We start from the raw sequence: 22328 nt of genomic DNA on the forward strand, positions 1-22328 counted from the left end.
TCATGAACAGGTAGTTGATCCAATAGCAGGATACTTGGCACCGGAAAAGAAAATAGACAATCGGTGTGGCTTGTAATGGCAGCGAATAGTCGCATATACCAACTTCTGCTTTGGCTTCTGCTGAAATAACGAGTGAAATGACTGTAATCAGCTGTCAGAACAGACGATAGTGTTCTGTATTGACCTAGTCATTGAAATTTTGTCCCTATCATGTATCGAGACTTTTTTCTTTTTCTATACAAGTGTATATTCCTTCTCTCTCTCTCTCTCTCTCTTTAAATATTTCCTATTTTTGTTGGTGGGGGGGGGGGGGAAATATGCTGACCTGCTCTTTGTGATGAATGAATGAAGTGGAACCTTTTACTTTTTTTTTTTTACTTGCGTGCGGAGTGGCTAACTCACACTTGGGATCTCCATTCTATGTCTTATCCGAGGGACAGAGTGTTTTGCCTTTTAGTAGAGGTGACGACATGATTACAATGACCTTACTAGTTGTTAAAGATGATAGTAATCACACAAGAAGCTAGCATTATGTATCTCACAAGAAGAAATAGGAGCACAGCGACCACAGACCATCACCATCGAGGTATTTGGGTACCACCGAGACTGCAAGAATTTCCTCACATAACTGCTTATTCCCTCTCTAGTCACTTTCAGAAAGTTCTACTATCCAATAAGAACTTGGTGTCTGCAACGCTGTCTTTATACTGTTCTCAACTTATTGGCCCTGCTAGTTTTCCTCGGGTCAAACGTTATTACGTCACACGAGCCCCCTCTTTCGTCGTCGTCAGTACCCAGCCTCTCTCCCTTCACATCTAACAATGACAGCAACACTGCGGACTGGAACACAAACAGTAAATCCACGCACTATACGCGTGCCATGACTTGTTGATCCGCCAATGTACGGATTGCTAAATACAATGTACCACGAATGACCCGCTTTACATTGATTTCTGCATAGAGCGACGCTCCTTTTTACACCATATCCAGCCGAGCTCACTCCCTCTTTCCCTACCCCCCCCCCCGTCTCTCTCTGTCTCCCTCTCTTTCACTTTCTGTATTTGAAATCTCTGCACCTATCTCTGTATCTATCTATCAACCACAAGTTCAGGGAAGAGCATTTCACGGCGACCACTTTAACTCAAGAAATTCATCTTCTTCGGATACGAGGAGAAACCTCCTATCTGGTCAACAAAGGATGAAGTCTTTCTCGTCTTCCTTTAATCCATGTATGCCTGATGAATGAGATGTTGCACGGTAACATTTCGGTAAAATGGAGATATTGTATTAGTTTTCAGAGCAGATGAAGATTGATTGAGGATACTGGTATGCTTTGAAAGCAATTTCAAGCGCATTTCTGTTTGACAGGACACCGACCGTAGGCATAGACGGTGTCGATGTCATTTCTACATTGCCTGTAAAACCCTTTACTGTCCTTCTGATAGTCAGTTACTGGTTTGGGCCGCGGCTAGAGGCCGGACAATCTGGATGCGTGTGGAAGAAAAAATATAGCATATTTTGGCAGCTTCTTACACTATGTTGAAACGTTTGCCGATGTTTTTTTTCCCGTTTCTTTTTCTTATTTGCTGCTATACTGATGAAGTGGAAAGAGTTTACTAATCTGGGGTCGCATTATTTTGACCTTGAGCACATTATCCTGTGTCAATAAGTTCCATTTCTGTGCTTTTCTGTTCATCGGTAATTCTTATATTACAGAATATGTCATATTACAGAATATTTCATTTTACAGAATATGAAATTCTGAATTCCTCATGCTGATCTTTACGTATACGTGTATCTTGGAGCGGTGGGGGATAATGTGCAACATTAGACTGGGGTTTTCATCATGTTTACTTTCAAATACAGTAATGCCTTAAAATCATTATTTCCGTTCTTCAACGTTGATGGTATATCAAGAGACTTTTCCGCTGTTGCCCGCATTCTGTTTCTCCTTTAAAAAAATAAAAATGACATTTTCTCATGTTACTCTGTAAAGAGAGAGCTTAGGGTGGGAGACCTTTCCTCTTCTTTTTTTTTAAATAATAAATGCATGTTTTTAAATCTCACGTTTTCACAAACCGAACCTAATACATGCAAATATCAATAATAGCCTCACCTGGTGTAGTATGAATCGATGTAGCTGTCTATCGTGGTGCGAGCTCGTGTGCGATATATAGCGTGTGTGATTGTGGGTAGTTTTGACATAAAAGGCAACCATGCCAAGGGGAAAGGTTTGTTTGACATCCCCATTTCAATAATTAGGTCAGTATTAATTTGCGCCACCCTGCGGCAACATGGCGTCAACCATGTCGTTATGTTCACAAGTCAAATGGCGCCTCCCTGCACTGAGAAGGAACGACACCTCGAAGAAATACGCGTGGTGGTAGGAGAGGATACTAGTCTAAGCACAATGCTGCCCTCATAGAATGTATTCTCAACCTGCTGACTTATGCAAACATCTGAAAGTGCTTTGGTTTATGCTACGCATTTGTCACGAATGTAGACAGGAATATTGCCTCGTTGTTGCTGTCATTGTTGTTGTTGCTTTTTCTTTTTACTTCAAAGTGACGCAATGATGCAAACACTGTCCTCTGCAGGATTTCCAAATGCACTTTAGAAAGAATGTATCCACGACATTAGATCTGTGAGGCAATATTCCTTACTTGATGTTTATGTCAAGAGACGTACGATGTTAACCTATCACCTCCATGTAGCGTGGACATTGCATGGTAGAAATACATTACACCCTAACGGCAACACCACTCTGAACTCCCGTGACAGAGGAAGTACCGTTCGATCTCCTCCTGTTTGTTGCTTTAATTCTCAGTGCAGCCTTCCGATCATACTGTTACACATTATTTTAAGCTACAAAAACAATTATTCTGCCCTTCTTCCACTCAGGTTTAAACTATGCTCTCTTGCTGTGAGATTGCATTTATTAGAAGACGCATCTGGAGAGACGCCCATGGCCCTTGCCAAAAATGGCGCACAGACAGAGCTACGTCATCGGTACACAGCAAAAAGCGGAAGGCAGTGTACGAGAAGGAGGTTAATGATTTATGCGTGCCGCTAAACTACCATTTTTGAAGGGCTTTGTCCTCTGTGGCGAGCAGGGTTGAGCAACAGTTACGATGAACATCGGAGTAGCATTTGGAAAGTTAATAAGAGCTGCTGCCTCAGGCGAGTCAGTCTGATGTTTTCCTCCTCTCAGCCAACAGCTTCTCCAGCTCATTTCATCTCCTCCTGCTACCCAAGTGCGCTGGAAGATCACAATAAAGCTGAACAGTCAGTTTGATTTAGACATTTAGGTGAGAATATTGAAGCCATCAAGAGGGGTTCGCTGATGAAAACGGTTCGACAAAAGGAATCAGAGGGTAACAGTGGGTGATCCCGCTGTTTATGCGCGGGAAGTCCAGCTTGTGTGGCTGATGAGGGAAACCCGGCTGCGTGTTAATTAAAAGAAGCAAGTAGGACAGGGTGAAGACCTAGCATCTGATACTAACATGCAGAGACTCTGCCTGCAGGACTAGCTGGATGGCTGTTGTAGTATAGAGAATAGCAGGAATAGATACCAGTAGATGACTGTGATAGATAACTTAAAGCTAATAAGGGCATACACCCCCTGCTGGGAAAAACAACAGCGTCCCACAGTGTGGAACATAATGTGAAACACAGTATGAAGACACTGAGAACGCAGACTGTGAAATTGCTTCACACTGTTTAATTTAACAATTCTAACATTGTGAACACATGTCATTGTGATTCATAAATTCACAGCGTGAAACAGAGCACGGATGTGAACTCTCAGTGTAAAACCACACCATAGTGTGAAATCATTTTCGCACTGTTAAATTCGAGCGTTTTCATAATAGCTCTAGTCGACTATGTGAACATTATCATCGTGATCACACTGTGGGACACTGTTCTTTCCAGCAAGGCAATACGAATATTGACAATGGATACATTCAAGATGCAAAAGAGAAAGCTCGATCGACAGACAGACAGACAGACAGACAGACAGATAGATAGATAGATAGATAAATCAATAGATAGATAGATAGATAGATAGATTGACAGGGAGATAGAAAATTGATAGATAGATAGATAGATAGACAGATAGATAGATAGATAGATAGATAGATAGATAAATTGATAGATAGATAGATAGATAGATAGATAGATAAATAGATAGATAGATAGATAGATAGATAAATAGATAGATAGATAGATAGATAGATAAATTGAGAGATAGATAGATAGATAGATGGACAGATAGATAAAGGAAGAGAGAGGGAGGGAGAGAGCGAGAGAATGAGGACTTGAGTAGGGAGAATATCACGAACGACTAATCAGTTACGTTTCTTGCTTGTTGTGTATTTTTTTTCCTTTAATGGACTTTTTTCCCTAACCGCCCATTTTCCCTCTCAAGAATAAAATCCTGGCGGTTTGTGTGATCCTTCTGCATCGTATCGATAAACCTACAGGGATATTGCCAGCATTTTTCTCACCCAACCTCTCTCCAACAATGAATGATCCCCCCCCCCCCCGTGGGAGAAATACAAGCCGTAGAAGAGATGAGATCAACTTGACGCTAACGCCTCCATATTGAAATCGCAATAAGATCAAATCCACTTTGATTTGAAATATTGTTTTACAAAGAAGCTGATTTAACCATGCAGTTTGTTTGTCAAAGGCATGGATAGGGGTTATCCTCGCTGTATTTGCCTCGACCGGAACCAAAGGATTGTAAACGGCTGGATCAACCTTTCAAGCGGAGCTTTATCCACAATCAATAATTATGACTTGCTGGATCAACGTTGTCAAACAAGGTCGAGCTATTTTTCTCATTCTGTGAATAATTAGCTCTTCTTCTCATCAATCGAGGCATAACATTTGCAAATGTTGATTATAATTACAGTTCACTAACTAGTGTTCTTTCTTGTTCTGCGTTTTGAGAAAAGACCCCCCCCCAAAAAAAAAACAAAAAAAACACAACAACAACAACAACAAAACACCAAAATAAAATAAAACTTAATGAAGGTCAAGCCGCATTTGTGAGTAAAAGTTGGAAATCGGACTCTTTGTTCATGGTATGAAATTGATGTTTAAGAAAATCCCACTGCAATCCTTATTGCTAGATTATCATTAGTGATGACCCAGTAAAGCGTTCCCATTTCTTTTTCTTTCATTTTTATTTTCTACAGCTCTCGTCGTCCGATACCTGACACATCGATATATCGGCGATTACGATCCGGACCTCGGTGAGTACAACGCGAATCAAGATTCTTTCACCTCTTTTTTGTGTGTGCGTCATTTTCCTTTTTTTGTGTGTGTGATTTAGTTTCCCTTCTTTTCTTTTCTGTTTTTTTTCTTTTCTTTACTTATCACTGAATATTGTAGACTCTCACTGTACCTGTAAATTTTTTCATTTAGTTCCTTTTTTTTTTAATGTTTAGCGTATACAGTGTATTATTTTGAATTATAAACGTGGGACTCTGCCAAGCGAGAGTCGTATTTTACAAATGCGGCTGAACGGGCAGCACATCCCCTTTTTCTTCATACTACATAATGAATTTTTCCTGCAGACTGCAGATATATTTTATCTGAATAGGGAAATACAACAAAAACAACAACAACAATAGCAATATCTACTTCTCAATTCGACTGTTACAATTTGCAGGTGTTACATTCTGAAAGCCTGCGCTAAAGAGTTTGAAGTCTTCTTATTCTAATATTTGACAGCTTAGATATAATATTTTTTCGGGTTTTATATGATTTGTCTCTTTTTTTATAGGAATTTGAAAAGTCTCAATACCTGTGGAATTGAGAGACACCTTGACATTAACATCCTGATCAAAAATTGATTGGACATTCATCCTTCGAATTTTATTATATTTTGATATACAAGTATATTTATAAATACAAAACGAAAAGGGTAAATTTAATAGATGCTATTACTAAACGACAATTACAATTTACAGAAAAGTAACAGCGAACATTGTAAGATGCATTTCACAAAACTAACAGCTGACGATAACAATGACTCTCATCAACGGAGTACATTTTATGTCTTGCTGCACTAGCTAGGACAAATATATAAAAAAGAACCAATGATACAAGACAAAAAAAGACAAATGAGAAAAGATAGCACCTGAGGCAAAATACATTCGGGACAAAAAAAAAGAAGAAAATCCTGCAACAAGTTAAAATTTAACAATACAGACGCATGGTTGAAACACAAAACCTAAGACAGTCGAATAAAAAAAAGATGCCGGGCCACGACTACAACACCTTTAACGCTAAATAAGGTAATCATTACCCAACGTCACATTGTTATATAATGCCATGGACCCAAAGAGCGAGCTGGTGTTCGCACTATCGCACCTTGGCGTGTCTAAACCAGATGCTCACCCTAATGATGTTGTTGCATCAAACACTGCGTGTTAGAGATAGCAACGTTTCAATTCCCTCGTCTGAGATAAAGAGAGTGCCTGAAACCTCCGTGACGCAAATCATGGCATGCATTGGTATGAACAAGTTTTATTCAAATCATTCCTTTTATCTTTTATGATATCTCCTATCATCCCTTCAATTTTTCATGTTGTCCATTTCATGAGACTATCGCACCTCGCCATCTGCAATGGCCTTTGAGCACATGGAAGCAAATTCCAACCCCCCCCCCCCTCCAGAAATTTGCAATAATCTTCCGATGGATTGTAGGCTAAATTGCGATGACTGCGCATCCGGGCGAGGAAGAAAATTGAAATGATTCTCGTGGTGACAAAGTGTTCTACAAGAATGGAGGCAAATTTCAAGCGTAGATGGCTATCAAGCGGTATTTCTCGTATCCTTTGTGTCACGATACCATGTCATACACACACATATACACACAACATACACAACTCTTTGTCTCTGTCTGTCTGTCTGTCTCTTTCTCTCTCTATCTATCTATTTCATATCTCCCCTTTGTAAAAACATTTATACTCACATAGACACTAACATACATGTTCCTTTTTTTAACAGATATATTTCACACACCATCCGAATTTGAGTAGGGACATTACTGTATAATCGTGTAGAAATGTATTTTCATGTTGCAAGGAAGTAAAGCAAAGAAAGATGTACACGAAGCAACTCCAGATTAATCTTACAAGTATATGATATAATTTACATACAAATTACAAGAGATGAAACGAAAATGAGAACAGATGAAACAAAGTCGAGGAAGAGTCCTTTTGTAAAAATTTGAATCAGTATTTATATGTTAAGTATTGTTAAATATTCAAAATGTGAACAATAGTTGTAATAAAAATGTTTCGAGACTAAACCGTCGATAGTTTATAAGTTTAGTCAGAAAAATAGAGATATCTCCTTATATTTTGGGCTTAATTAGGACATTTTTAAATGGTAGGATATTTTGTTATACAACTGACCTACACATATGCATCAAATGTGATATCTCAAACATTCTTTAAATCACTGCTCCCAATGGTAAAGAGTACCTTTAACATTGATTTCCTTTCACTATTTTTGCACTCGTTCTCTTTACGCAAACAGTCCCCATGCAAAACATTAGACGAGAATATGAGCGCCCGACATGGCAATTTATTCATGATAAACAATAAATCATATCTATGCTTCAGACCGAGCGCCGATCGAGGCTATGATAAACCATCAACCCATCACCATGCGCCAGTGTGCTTCTGTTTTTCCATTTCCTTCCCTTCTATTTAACGCAGTGACGGGCGCCTGACATTCTCCGCGACTGAACTGTATATTATATGCTCGAATTGAGCTGCTTAAAGGGTGGCATGGAGACTCAATCTCCTGGCATTAAACTTCTGCAGACATCATAGCTGTCATTTTGCTTGGGTTAGCATGCAGGAAAGATGCTAATGTATGCAGTTATAGTATATGTTCATATATCAATAAATAGTAAAGGATAAATATCAATTATTGATTTGTTGAGAAGATGTCATGATAGGTAGGCCTATACTAGTCATGGTCACTTACGTGCTATTGTTTACTTCCAATGTCTTATACACTGCTACAGCTAGATTATAATTATACATATTCCTCCTCTTTGTGTTAAAAAAAAAAAAAATCTGTCGTGATTTCTTTCACAGCCTTAGTGTAAGTTTTAGCAGATTTCCGCGGACTAATGATGAAATAAAGGAGAGTCAAATATCAGTCTGAATGTGTTGATTCTTTTTAGACCTGTATCTTTGAGGGGGACAGATTGCATACAGGGAAAGGCGGGAACCATCTTACAAACATAGCTGTAATGAAGTACGTACCTAGGCTTGTATTCGGTGACCATAGATAATGATGTGTTATGCAAATCGCCTGTGGGAGCAAAGAATCACGAATTTCCAAACATCCAGCAAACATCAATATCTGCTTGGGAAGTAACCAGTCATAGGTGCGAAAAAGAAGTCAAGGTGCGATAATAAGTGCGAAGAACAAGTCACGCATATTCGATGCTCCACCAGTAACTCGGTATCACCATTGTACTATGATAAAATGAAGGCTTCTTTATTAGATAAGCCGCCAGTGGCTTCACTATGTGCTTTCTTTCCGCCAAGAGTTTTAATCAAAATCCGTCCCTTTTCTGCAGGATAAAGCGCCACAAATTCTTTTATTTTTCAAGATGCCCCACCTACTGAATAATATGTGGCCTATATAGAATTCCGCATCCCCGATTTCGTGATTTGAACATTGCTATCCCCGTGATTGATTAAGATATTTTCTAGAACCCGATTCGCCGTAAATCTAGGCCGAGTCCGAGTTAGCGAATTACTCTTGTTTTCTCTTTTTGATCTTCAAAAAGGTTCGATTGGCAGATACAAACGGTATATCCATCAAGGGTTATTGCCTGTGAGCTGTGTTTACTGTTGACGTAATAAGTCAAGGCTGAAAGGAGGTTGAAAACAAAAACATCTTCCTCCGACCGCACTGATTCTTTCTGAGAAAAGAAAATTTACCTGAATAAATTGTCGATCAATCAATGAGATGATTTAAAAATAGGTGATTCGTTCATTTGACCATAGTACTGTTTTTAGTTGTTTCAAATAAATACCAACTGAAATTATGGCAGATTTAGTCCATACGAATAAACAGACTTCACACATACATACATAATTCAATTTAATTCAGTTCAATTAATTTATTTTCATTCTTCTTTTTCCAACAAAACATAACACAAAATAAATCAGGAATTACATCAGAAACATAAACATTCGACTTTGCAGAAGATAAATGATACAGATAAACATAAGAATGCATATTGGCAACAACAAAAAAATACGAATTTATACTTCAGTTGAGAAAAAAAAAAGAAGAATTGAGAGGTCCACTAAAAAGCAAGCTTGTATACTGTGAACCACTTAAAAAAACTTATGAATTACTTATTTACAAACACTCATCACAAATATGTACTACGACAGGACGAAACAAAACAGGAGAAACACAACACGACTCGACAGAATAGATGGAAAGAATGGAAGGAAGGAAAGAAAAAAGAAAAAAAAACACATGGCAGGCCTACAGTACATACATATACAGAAATACATCCGTAAATGAAAATACGTGCATGGAAATTGATATTTACTGGAATATTATGTCCGTAATGACCTGCTATATGCACACATGAAATTTGTTAAAATAATTTATCATTAGATATCATTATTAGATTATCATGATATTAGATTTCGGAGGTTGTGTTTCGATCTAAATTTGCCGTATAGCAGGTATATATATATATATATATATATATATATATATATATACACACACACACACACACTCTCTCTCTCCCTCTCTTTAAAATTCATACACACACATTCTCATTGTTATGAGAATGTGTGTAAGTAAGTAGGTAAGTAGGTGGCTCGCCTTACAGGCAGACCCCTTTCAGGCTCTCCATATTTCTGCTTATAACTGTTGACTGTGATATCTGAGTGTACTCAGTTTGCCACCAGTTGTTTCATCTTAGTATCAGGATCACACAGGACAGGTTTTGAGATTTATGATAGCTTGGCAAGAGAGTTCTGAGGAGACAAAGTTTTTTGAAGTTTGTGTACAGTGAACTGGGAGAGGTACATGCATGGCCTCCATGGATCCTTGCTGTGCTGTACAAGTGCACTCAACCATCATCGCCTTTTGTGACCTTGATTAGCCTGTCCAGCCAACAATGGATGCAGTCAAGTTCTTGTCCTTTCTTCTCATTGTGTTCATCCTGGGGGTGAATGGACATGAAGCTTTCATCAATCCCTGTGCTTACAAGCAAGATTTAGTGTGCCATGCACACCATAGGCCCATGCAAACCAAGTTTCTTGGTTTTCGCCTTGCCTACTACACTAACTCCACATCGACCTTCCAAATCAAACTGCTTCTTGTATCGGGAGACATAAACCCAAATCCAGGACCAGGATACAACGATGACTCCTGCAGTGTGCATAATTGCAGCTACACAACTAACTACACTGCAATTGACAGGGTGAACAGTCCAAGTGTTTACGGCAAGCATGAGCTACTGCAATTAAACTCACTGGCGTTACACAAACAGAGACTTGACGTTAACCTCTGGGAGACTCTCACTTCACTGGGCATCGCCATGAAACGGAGATGTCATCGGGGTAAGAGAGCTGGTGCACGGAAACAGAGACACAAAATTCCTGTCACATCCCAATTGTTTTCTACCACCACACCCAGAGTTATGATTCGTGAACGCAGGCACATTCGTCTCACAAACCCTATTGAGAGGCCTCCATCTTCCGCTCATGTCATCTCCTTAGATGATGCTGCATTGAATGAACCGACCAGAATAGCAGTATGGAATGCCCAGTCAATGATGAACAAACCTGATTCAATCTATGACCTTGTGGTGTCAGAGAGCTTGGATATTCTGGCCATCACAGAGGCATGGCTCAGGGGTGATGATCGTGACAGCCCTACCCTAGCGCAAATCCAGAATACCTTACGTGGCTACCACATTCTAACAGCTCCAAGGAAAGGTAAAGTAGGAGGTGGTATATGTGTAGTCCTGCGTCAGAACTTTGGCACAAACATGGTGATCCATTCATACACCAGTTTTGAGTGCATGGAGCTTACCCTTCGCTCAACCAGGAGCCATGTACTCTCACTCATAATCATCTACAGACCTCCTGGCTCTAAGGGCAAAGCTGTAACACAATTTCTATCTGATTTCTCACATCTTCTGGAGTCAGCCAGCTTGCGAGACAACCAGCTCGTGATCTGTGGTGACTTTAATTTCCACATGGATAACGTGCACAGCAGTGAAACCAAATCACTCATAGATCTGCTCTTTTCTGCTAATCTGAAGCAGCTGGTCTCTCAGCCTACGCACGCAAGGGGGCATACCTTGGATCTAGTCATTACAAGAGAAGCCAATGAATGCATTAAGGAGCTATATCTTCGAGATGCGATGCCTTCAGATCACAGTGCCATTGTCTTTACAGTAGCATTGTCACGGCCAATGCCAGTTAGAAAAACATTTTGTTTTCGGAAGCTTCGTGACATTGATTATGACATCTTCAGAAGAGACCTGGAGAACTTGTTTGCAGCTTCTGAGGATCTTGATTACCTCGACATAGACCAAAAGGTCAACCTCTATAACTCCTCACTCATGAAGACACTTAATCATCATGCGCCTGTGAAGTCTGCCAGTGTCCAGTTAAGACCTCATGCGCCTTGGTTTGACCACCACCTTATTACTCTTAGGCGCAAAGTCCGTTCAGCTGAAAGAAAATGGAGGAAGTCTCATCTGACTGTTGATAAAATGTCAATGAGGTCTGCTTTGTGTGTGTATCATTCTGCTCTCAAAATAGCTAGGAGAAATTATCATCGAGAGAAGATGGAAACATGCTGCCAGAAGGAACTGTTCCAGTTCGTTAACGGCATCTCAAGTGGCAACAATACCTCTCCACTTCCATCTCATAGTTCGAAACAAGAGCTAGCTGAACTGTTTCTCAACAGTTTTCAAGCAAAAGTCTCAGACTTATGCCATTCTCTTGTACCTACAGCAAGTGAAGTTCACAGTGCATCATTTAACGACTCAGCAGAGGCTCCACAGGAGTTCATGTTACAGATATTCGATGCTGTCAGTCACTCTGATGTTCAGGAGATTATTACTACATCCAAGATAAAGACATGTCAGCTTGACCCGCTCCCTGCATCTGTCATAGGAAAATGTGTCGACATTCTCCTTCCAGCTATCACTGATATAACAAATCAGTCATTAGCATCAGGGATCTTTCCACGTGACCTCAAGACTGCTTTAATCACACCTATTCTAAAGAAGCCCAATCTTGACTCTGAAATATTGAAGAATTACCGACCAATCTCCAACCTTCCTTTTTTAGCCAAAGTTATCGAGCGAGCAGCCTGTAGCCAGTTCACTGCTCATCTTCACTCACATTCTCTCTTAGCTAAATCACAATCTGCTTATCGACAAGATCACAGTGTTGAGACGGCTCTTGTGAGAGTGATGAACGATCTTCTCCTTGGCCTTGATGCAAGAAAGGAAGCTGTGGTCATCCTGCTTGATCTGACTGCGGCTTTTGATACCGTTGACCATACAATTTTATCCCATAGAATGAGGCAACGTTTTTGGATATCTGGTACTCCAGCAGAATGGATTGAGTCTTACCTGAAGGAAAGACGACAGCAAGTGGTATTGGGACAACATGTATCTTCCTGTGCACCATTAGAATTTGGAGTACCGCAGGGATCAGTGATTGGTCCACTCCTCTTTGTGTGTTACACAACACCAGTTCAAGACATCATTGAATCGCATGGTTTCAGCTGCGCCATGTATGCTGATGACACACAGTTGTATATCACCGTAGACCCCGTTGACATGGAACACACTCTGGAAGATCTGGCCCGATGTCTGCATGAAGTCCGTCGCTGGATGTCCAACAATTCTCTGGTACTAAATGACAGTAAAATGGAATTGCTTCACATTCGTTCCAACATGAAGCCATGTAAGGAACTCACCCCTTTGACTGTTGGCAATCTTGAAGTTAATTTTTCTTCATCTGTCCGTGACCTTGGTGTGCTTTTGGACAGTCACCTCAACATGAACAGTCACATAAACAATATTTGCCGTCGCGGATCCTTCGCTTTGAGCAAAATAGGGAAAATTCGCAGTTATCTCAGTAAATCCACTACTGAAATAGTGGTCCACGCTCTTGTCTCATCAATCTTGGACTGTTGCAACAGTCTCCTCATTGGTCTGCCGGACAAACAGATCTCCAAACTTCAAAGAATTCAAAATTCCGCTGCCCGCCTTGTTACACTTGCCAAGAAACGTGAACACATAACCCCAATCCTTCAAAATCTGCACTGGCTTCCTATAAGGTATCGCATCCAATACAAGATTCTCCTCATCACTTTCAAAGCACTACATGGAACAGCCCCGCACTACATTACAGAACTCATAACCCCATACAAGCCTTCTAGATGTCTCCGATCCTCTGCTCGAAACTTACTTGTCGTACCCACCATGCGAACAAAGTCTTATGGGGAAAGGGTTTTTTCTTTTGTCGCACCCACTTTATGGAATTCTCTGCCAGACCCACTGAGAAGTCAGATGCCAACAGACAGTTTCAAGCAAAAACTCAAAACTTATCTATACAAAGTAGCCTACGATTGTTAAATTTGAAGTCATTAATGCAGTTGTCTCAGTAGTACTGGCAACACTAATATATTGTGCTTAGTAATGTGTAATTTCTGTTATATTTTGTATTATGGTATAATTTGTTTGTTTGTAAAGCGCATTGAAATTCTTTTCAAGTTTGAAATGCGCTATATAAGAATTTGTTATTATTATTATTATTATTATTCTTATAAACACTACAATATAAGTGTGTTGCTCGCTCGTGTGACCATCTCCATACTATTATTTTACACATGACTGAAATAATGTCACCCTTTTAACATCAGGACGATGAACTTTTTAATCCCAAGCCCCTCAGAAAGAGACTGGAGCTGGGAGACGAGGAGAAAGCAATGTAAACTGGATGGAAAGACACACATCTATGTCATGCTTACAGCACACACACGCAAGCACACATACGCACAGACAAACAGACACACACACATGCACACGCACAAACATACACAATTCAATTCAAATCAATTCAAATAAAATTTTATTTCCAATACAAATATGTATCACATTTTATGATACTATTGGAAAAAAAGTTAATGTAATACATAAATAACCGCTCGCAAGCACACGGAAAAGATGTGATCATACACACACCATATCACGCAAACTTATACACACACACACACACACACGCACACACACACACACACACACACACACACGTACAAACATTGAGAGAGATGTGAAGTGCGCGCGACGTCGCCAGTGTTACCAAGACAAACAGTGGAAAATTACGTTGCACAAGACTACTTAATTTTTATTGCTGTCATCGCTTTTCGGAGAAGGACTCTATGATGATCTGCGTCAGATATCAAATAATTTTGGCAATGGGTGCATGTTTACGTTCCACATTGGGGGAATGAGAAAGGATTTAATGGCTGCCACGATGCTTCGTCCAGCAAACAGGCGTTTCATCGCAGCGGCAAACGGCAAATTAGAATTGATTGCTCTTCTGGAGATGACGGAAGAGTTTAGAGTAAAGCAAGAAAAGCGAGCTACAATGAAGCTTCTTGATGAATAAACCTTTTTGACAGACTGAACAGAAAGGGACGGCGGAAGTCTAATGAGGTTTACGACAAAAATTTCTTGTTGATGATTCTTCCCTACGGTTATAGTGAATGCTCCTTCTGAAAAAAGTTTAAAAATACCTATCTCATCTATCTACAATCAGATGCATTTACTCTGCCAGTTGGCATCAGGTCTTATTGAGAAATTCTTTGGTGAGCAGACTCTGCCAGCCATCTTGCTGACAATGAACATCGTCTGACAACTTTAGGTGTTGTTTTATGGACACACTGATGAATACTGGGATTTTCTAGAATACAGATAACTAGACTGACGATAGTATGGAGAGAAAATTAATATACATGTACATTCTTTTCCTGTCCTGCTTCAAAGAGCAAGGAAAAGCAATGGGGGGGGGGGGGGACAATGGTTACCATGCCATTTGTAGTAGTATGGTTTGGTTTAATAAATGTGATGTTATACAAAAACGCACATTATATATAATATCACATTATACAATTTACGTATATGATATGATATATTATAATATAGTATAATATAATATAATATAATATGATATAATATAATATAATATAATATAATATAATATAATATAATATAATATAATATACCATCATATCATATCATATCATATCATATCATATCATATCTATATATGAGTCATGAAGACATCTTTTCACTTATCACATATTCATTAAACATTGTCACTTTATTGAAATCGAAAATTATGCAAGTTATGAAATACAGTGCTGTTGTTGAGTCCCATGGCAAAGTGTGTGTTGTTAGAGGAGCAGACATGTCCTCATTAATGTAGCGACAATGGTCCCACGTGACCAACAACGAGGGCAATTACTCACATATTTATCTTTTTTTTTTTTGTCGTCGCGAATGGTTTTATAAGGTCATAAGTACTAAAACCAGGGTGACTTAGATCCAGGTAAAGCAATGTTCTGACACGATTATTTTGTCAGACCCTTAACTCCGTAACGCTAACTATAATGTTCAGTGATTAAACAGATAATTATTACATGAGCTTTCACCAGCAGATGCGACTGTCAATATTCTTGCTTTTCTTAAACTTTTTATTGTGACTCCTCTAGAAATAATTCGCCCCAAGCAACGTAAGTTTCAGCTCAATTATTGTACCACGGTGTTTACACAATATTATCCTTTCTCACATCCAGAGTGTGATATCAATCATGGCCGTGTGCGCTTTACCTATAAAAACAGCGAAACTGGTTAAATCTATTATGTTGTGGAGGATTGGGGGAAAACAACATCTTTAATCACATGTTTTTGCATGTGCTATTCATAAATGTAGTCTTTGCAGTCCTTTGTTAATTTCCCAGTAGAACTTCTGATATTTTTTTTTTAATCTATAAAAACATACTCGGACTACCTATGTTCAACACTTTGTAATACAATCTGCATCAATCCATGTCGTTTCAAAGATCTGTTTGTTTGTTTTTTAACTCCATCATTATTTCAAAGAAAACCATTGAAGATTTTGTCTCAGAATAAAGTTCACCACGAAAAATTCACAGGGGCTTTGATATCCAGAGTAGATTATAGGGAGAGGAACGTCATAGTAGGCCTTGAGGTTGTATGGCAAGAACAACCTTGTACTGTTCGTTAGCAGCACTGGTAATGAGGCCTGAAATAGCTCCAAAAAACAAAAAACAAAAAACCAAACTTCGTGTTTTGTTCATATCGCAAAGTGTCTCTAACTCTGACGCCTAATCATTCCTCTCATTTGTTAGCATCTGATCTCAGATGTTATGAGAATGCGTTTCATGTTGGGTAAACGTTTGTTATACTATAATAAAAACAGATGCCTCCCTAGCAAGAAAAAATATCATTATTATAAAGAATATCTTTGCTTGTTCAACAACGGTGAAAAACATTTTTGACAGAAATACACATTGACACAGATACAAATAATCGCTATCAATGTAAGGGAGGGAGGGAGGGGGAGGGGGAAGAAGTCTTGTTTTCTTCTAGCGTCATTATATTTGTTTGTTATAAGTTTATCCATAATTCTCCGAAAAGAGCGATGAAATCATGTGCAGATTTTGCTTTCACGCAAACTACCTTAATCCTTGCTGGATGATCGTTTTCATCAACTTTCGTGAGATGGGGGCCTTAGGGAATTCTTTCGGGAAGCACACGATGCACGCATGCTTAATGGCTAGTAATGAATACTCCAGCGCGACCGTGACAAGATCGCGAGAGGAAAAATCGTTGTTGGCATCATGGGAATAGAGGCAGGATATTTGCCACAACGCTCGTTACTAAAAAGAAAAAAAAAATCATTCAGATTGAGTTATACAGAAAGCATTGACAAGACCTGGCGACACATTGCTCGTCGATTACCAGGAGGGCCCTAAAGCAGCACCAGTTATTACGTCCTGCTTTTCAACGAATCGGATTATTAGCAAAGACGTCTGCTCAATCTTGGAACCCCTGTTGCGGTCAAGAAGTGAATGTTTAGTTTTCTCTAGGAGCTTCCGCTCATTTTAATGGATTCTGGACCATTTCTCCTTCTACTACTGACATTCTGAGATGGACATGTGGTCAAATATCTCTCCTGACACATTTCAGAGTGTATTGAAGTTTATGTGAAGCATATTACAATATTGCAAATCTGTGCCCTGGAGTTGAAGACTAGCGTAAATAATTTAATAGGTGAAATGGCTCAGTGTTCTGTTGCCTTCTAGTAAAACGCCTGTTCATAATCTAATGTATGAAGCATTTAAAGGACTCATATATGAAATGTTAATATATATAGAGCCTGCACAATAGATTTATACATAAGTATAATGTACATTATACACGATAGTTATACTTGTTTATGTTTACGAGAGAGAAAAGGAGGAGGAGAGGGGGAGGGGTTGATCTACCAATCGGAATTTCTCCATCTTGCCTGTTCTCTGCCGTAAGTGTTTTTGTTCATTTTTTTATTATTACCAGCTTATATACGTTCATCGTCTTTAGGTCTTCCTGTCCAGTTGTGTGTAGATGTTTGTTTGTGTGTGTGTGTGTGTGTGTGTTTTTTTTTTTGTGTGTGTGTCTGTCTGTCTGTCTGTCTGTCTGTCTGTCTGTCTGTGTCTATGTGTGTTTATGTGTGTGTGCCGTGTATACTGATGGTTATTACTGCAATGCCCTAATTGCTTCGGCTCGCAGGGCACAGTGGTTGATAGCATGCCCGAGTTCCCGCTCCTTGGGGAGTCTGCCTTTGGTCCCATCGAGTTCTGCGTTGTTCATCGTTTCGAGTCATTGGCGGTGAGACTGTAATGTAAGGTTACGTGCCACAGCTTCAGATCTATAATAGGCGTGCATGTGCATAACATATAAATGTAAAAATGCATCATGTTACGTGCTATAGTATATTGATCTAACGGTCATTAAAGTGAAGTTTGATAAAGCGTACAATCATTCGTAAGGATTTGCTTCCTATTTTGTCTTTAAAAAGCCAAAAAATGCATATAAATTATACTGAAGTGTTACATACATAATATACCGGTACATTTTACACAGCTTATGTTACACACATGTTACATACAGTTTATTACTCGTCAGATGTAGGCCTCAAAACATAGACTGAACCTGCACGCTAATCAGCTTACAAGACAGCAAAATCTGGGGTGGGAGGGCTTACTGTATGCATCTGTCCATAAATCCGTTGAGAATATGATGAGGATAAGGTTACAAGGTTTGGTCAAGAAATACCATTATAAACGTTTTTCTCTCAACTTGCATGCACTCTATTTTGCCCTATCACAAAGCTTGGTGGAAGACTGGCGGGGTGCGTGCGTGTGGGTGTGTCATGTGTCCATATTGTTGTTGATACTGTATGCGTCAAAGATAGAATTATTGTGACTTCTTTGTGTAATGTAGGACACTGATACTATCATCACCGGCCTGTCTAACTGGAATATCATTTCATCACTCTTCCGCCATATGTTAGTATAATGTATGAGGCAACTCCTGTGACTAATGCAGAACGCTCATTGTCTTTTCCTGGGGGAGATGCCTCCTAGTAGGCCGACTTGTGTTGTAGATAACGTTAATTTGACCCAGATCTCCAAATCTGATTGGTATAGTGCATAACAATCAAACTGGAACACCTGATTTTACAGAGAGTACATAGTACAAAAACAAAATGATGCTGAGAAATCGTCATATATTCATTAGACTTTACGAAGCCGTGTCTAGCATCATATGAACTTGCAGTGACCTGCCGTGTGGCACCACTAAAGGACTTCAATAAGCTATCCTAAAAAAGGTTTAGATCTAATATGTAGCTATTTGTTGTATTTTGATAAATATTTCATCAATTATAAGCTTTCTCAAGGATATTTGTGATACGATACACCCCTTATTTACAAATCAACCCCCCCCCCTTGTATAATATGTCAGCTATACGCGGTATTCATAGTGATTATGATTAACACTCTTTACAGGTATAGTCGTCACTTTTTGCCACCTTTTTTACGTGATTAAAAGAAATTTTGAGCTGAAAGTATATTATGTAAAATGAATATCATTAAGTATTGTATGGAAAATGAATACCATTAAGTATAAATAAACCCTAGTGGACATCGTTTTCACATGTTTCTGCTTCATCTAACGACAATCAACTACAATCGTAGCAGTTGCTACAGCCATACAGTGTTTGCGAAATGCTAATACAGTGTATTACAACGCTTTTAGCGCTTTGCTTGTTTCAAGGATGAATAAATCTTCTCGCTGTTAAGTTAATGCGATGTGCTCTCTCTCCCATTATGACTCCAATTATTTTGTAAATGTATCAAAATGGCTGTCGAAAATTGATATGATTATACGGATGCAGACCGAGTACATTGTATAGTCTGTATTCCATCACAGCCTCTTCCTTTGATGCTCTCTGATATTGCAATGTTGCCAATTCTCTTCTTTTCATACAAAGGGAAACACACACCGTGTTGTTAAGTATCTTATTTGATTGCTTCCCCCTGACTCCGCTTCACTTTTGAATGATGTGTAATACTGGCTTATCACTCCCCCAGCGTTTTAAGCGTTACAGAGCATCGAATTTAGATGGCTTCCGAATCTGCGCGTTGAACAATGTACTGTATTCGATTGCTGGAGCGACATGTAGCTGCCTGTTACCATGGTTACTAAGTGACTGCCACCTAAACAGGTCAGGGAGTCCCCCTATACCTCCTAAATGTAGTTTCGAAAGAAATGTCCCCTTCCCTGGGCAGGTTTCCTTTGCGGCAAACACCTTCCTTCCGCTAAAACGGGAGGTATAGAAAGGTCGCTGACATTTGGCAAGGAGGCTACTACTCAGAGCTCATGCAGAGAGGGGATTTACCTCATTCTAAGCGGGTTCCGTATTGTCTTCACTCTCTTTTTGAAAACAATGACCGCGTATATGTAAAGGCATTAACAAAAGCGACCGTATTTAAACCGAAGATAAGATGGGGAGTAACGAGGCGATTTGTTATTCCAGTAAAGCTTAACCGCTGATTTTCGTTTTGGGGTCAATGATTGGTATAGTTCGTAAACGTCTGTGCTTGCACTGATTGGTGTTTATAATGTTTGTTGTCCGTGAAAGAATCCTTCACAGACCATGCTGTGTGTGTGTGTGTATGTGTGTGTGTGTGTATGTGTGTGTATGCGCGCGCTCTTTTGCTCAAAGCCGAAGACACACCAGTATCTCTATTCCATACTCAAAATGTACTTAACTGGCGGCCGTGTGCAAGTGTTTCCGGTTTTTTTTTTCATTCTTTGTTTTGCTTCGTGTTTGATGAAGTTTACGATTTCAGTTGTCGAAAATCACTTTAAACGCATAATTTAGCATTTGTAGATGAAACAAACACCCAGCATTAGTGCTTCAAAATATTTCTAAAATGTGAGTTAGGGATAGAAGCAACCACTGTAAAAACTTTTTTCGGTAAAGTCGACATTAAGTATTGTTGAATATACAAAATGTGAACAATAGCTATGATAAAAAATGTTTCCAGACCAAACCGTCTACAGCTACTGAGTATACGGTTAATTGAGAAAACTACAGATATCTCCTTATATCTTAGGTTTTATCTCGAAAATTTTATATGATAGGATGTTTTGTGGTGCAACAGACTTTCACACGTGCATTGTATGTCATATCTTGAATATTTTAGAAACCACTGTTCCCAAAGGTCAACAGGATTTTTAAACTATAGAGCCGGACAGTAGCTGCCAAGGCAACGCCATTTTGTGATTTTCGGTTTGGAGTGTTCCTTCGCAGTCGCCTGCTTGGAACGGGTCTCTGTATGTAGTAGAGCGATGTTACAACAGTGTGTTCTCTTTATAGATACATTATGGGTGTATTCCTCATACCACTTAATCCAACCTGCCTGTGGAGGGCTGTTAAACCCACAAATGTGAAAACGCTCACAAATGTAAAAACGCCCACAAATGTAAAGATACATTGCCCACAAATGTAGAAAATCGACCACAAATGTAAAAATTTAACATCGCCCACAAATGTAGAAAACGCCCACTAATGTAGAAATGATTTCAAACGTCGCCCACAAATGTAAAAACGACAAGTAGGGATAGTACGTTGATATAAATAGACTCACTTCTCTAGGATAGCAGTGCACTTCTTGTGAAATAATGTGTATAAACGTGTACGGAGACGAGTGCGTGTGTGTGGAGTGTGGGTATAGTGGTGGACAGTTCGGCGGGGGAGATGTATGTGCGTGTGTCTGTCTGTGTGTTACGGTGTGCTGCGTGTCACACCTTTCGGGCGGGCAGCTGCGCCTCCGGGCAAGTTACGCGGGTTTGTTGCAAGTACGAGCAGTACAATTTCTGCGGGTGGACAAAGATGTTAAAGAGTTCCGTACTTGCGTTTTACCTGCTAGACGCGTGCCACTTACCTGCTACTTGCATGCCGACCTGCCATGGAGTATCGTTGCATGTACTACTGTGATTACAGTAACGTGCTTGTCTTCTGTGTGTGTGTGTGTGTGTGTGTGTGTGTGTGTGTGTGGGTGTGTGTGTGTGACTGTGTGCGTGTGTGTGTGTGTATGTATGTTTTCCTGCAAGTTTCTGTTTCTGGGCGGCGGGTGAGGACTGACTTATCTGCGAAGGAATCCCTCTGAAGTAATTTGAAATGGCAGAAAGTCATACAGAATGTCTATACTCTCAACTAACCAGCAGAGAGGCAGTAACCGACCCTCAACATGCACGCAGATGACCAGCGACACTGGCAAATCAGACTTGCGTGCGTATCTCCGGGTATAACTAGTGCGGGCCAACACCACTGCGGGGAGCTCCGGAGGAAAAAAAAACAACTCCCGCAAGTCAACCCGCAGGCTTCCCCAGACACGATATGACAAGGCCTTAGTTTTAGAGCTCCAGTCCCCGCATGTCGCTCGTAACTGAAAACGGATCGGCTTCGACAGGTCACAGTACACGGAATACATGCAATTAAGTAGCGCGCGTCTAGTAGCAGGTAAGACGCACGAAATTAGGGTCTACATAAACGCCCACTTAGTAGAAATACGTCAACCACAAATGTAAAAAATTTTTACATTAAAATTTTGTGGTTGATGTTTGAATTTTGTACTACATT

General features: G+C 39.7%; 1 protein-coding gene across 1 annotated transcript in view; it reads left to right on the forward strand.

Moving 5' to 3' along the window:
- LOC139710816 (ras-related and estrogen-regulated growth inhibitor-like) overlaps nt 1-22328 on the forward strand; it is a 78580-nt gene that overhangs the window by 31265 nt on the left and 24987 nt on the right. Inside the window, exon 2 of the mRNA XM_071622727.1 lies at nt 5205-5261. Within this exon, the coding sequence (XP_071478828.1) occupies nt 5205-5261 (57 nt within the window). The remainder of the gene's footprint in view (nt 1-5204; nt 5262-22328) is intronic.

The sequence above is a fragment of the Diadema antillarum genome, unplaced genomic scaffold (assembly GCF_040938485.1).
Source record: "Diadema antillarum isolate AM-2024a unplaced genomic scaffold, OU_Dant_1.0 seq00001573_RagTag, whole genome shotgun sequence".
Lineage (NCBI taxonomy): Eukaryota > Metazoa > Echinodermata > Echinoidea > Diadematoida > Diadematidae > Diadema > Diadema antillarum.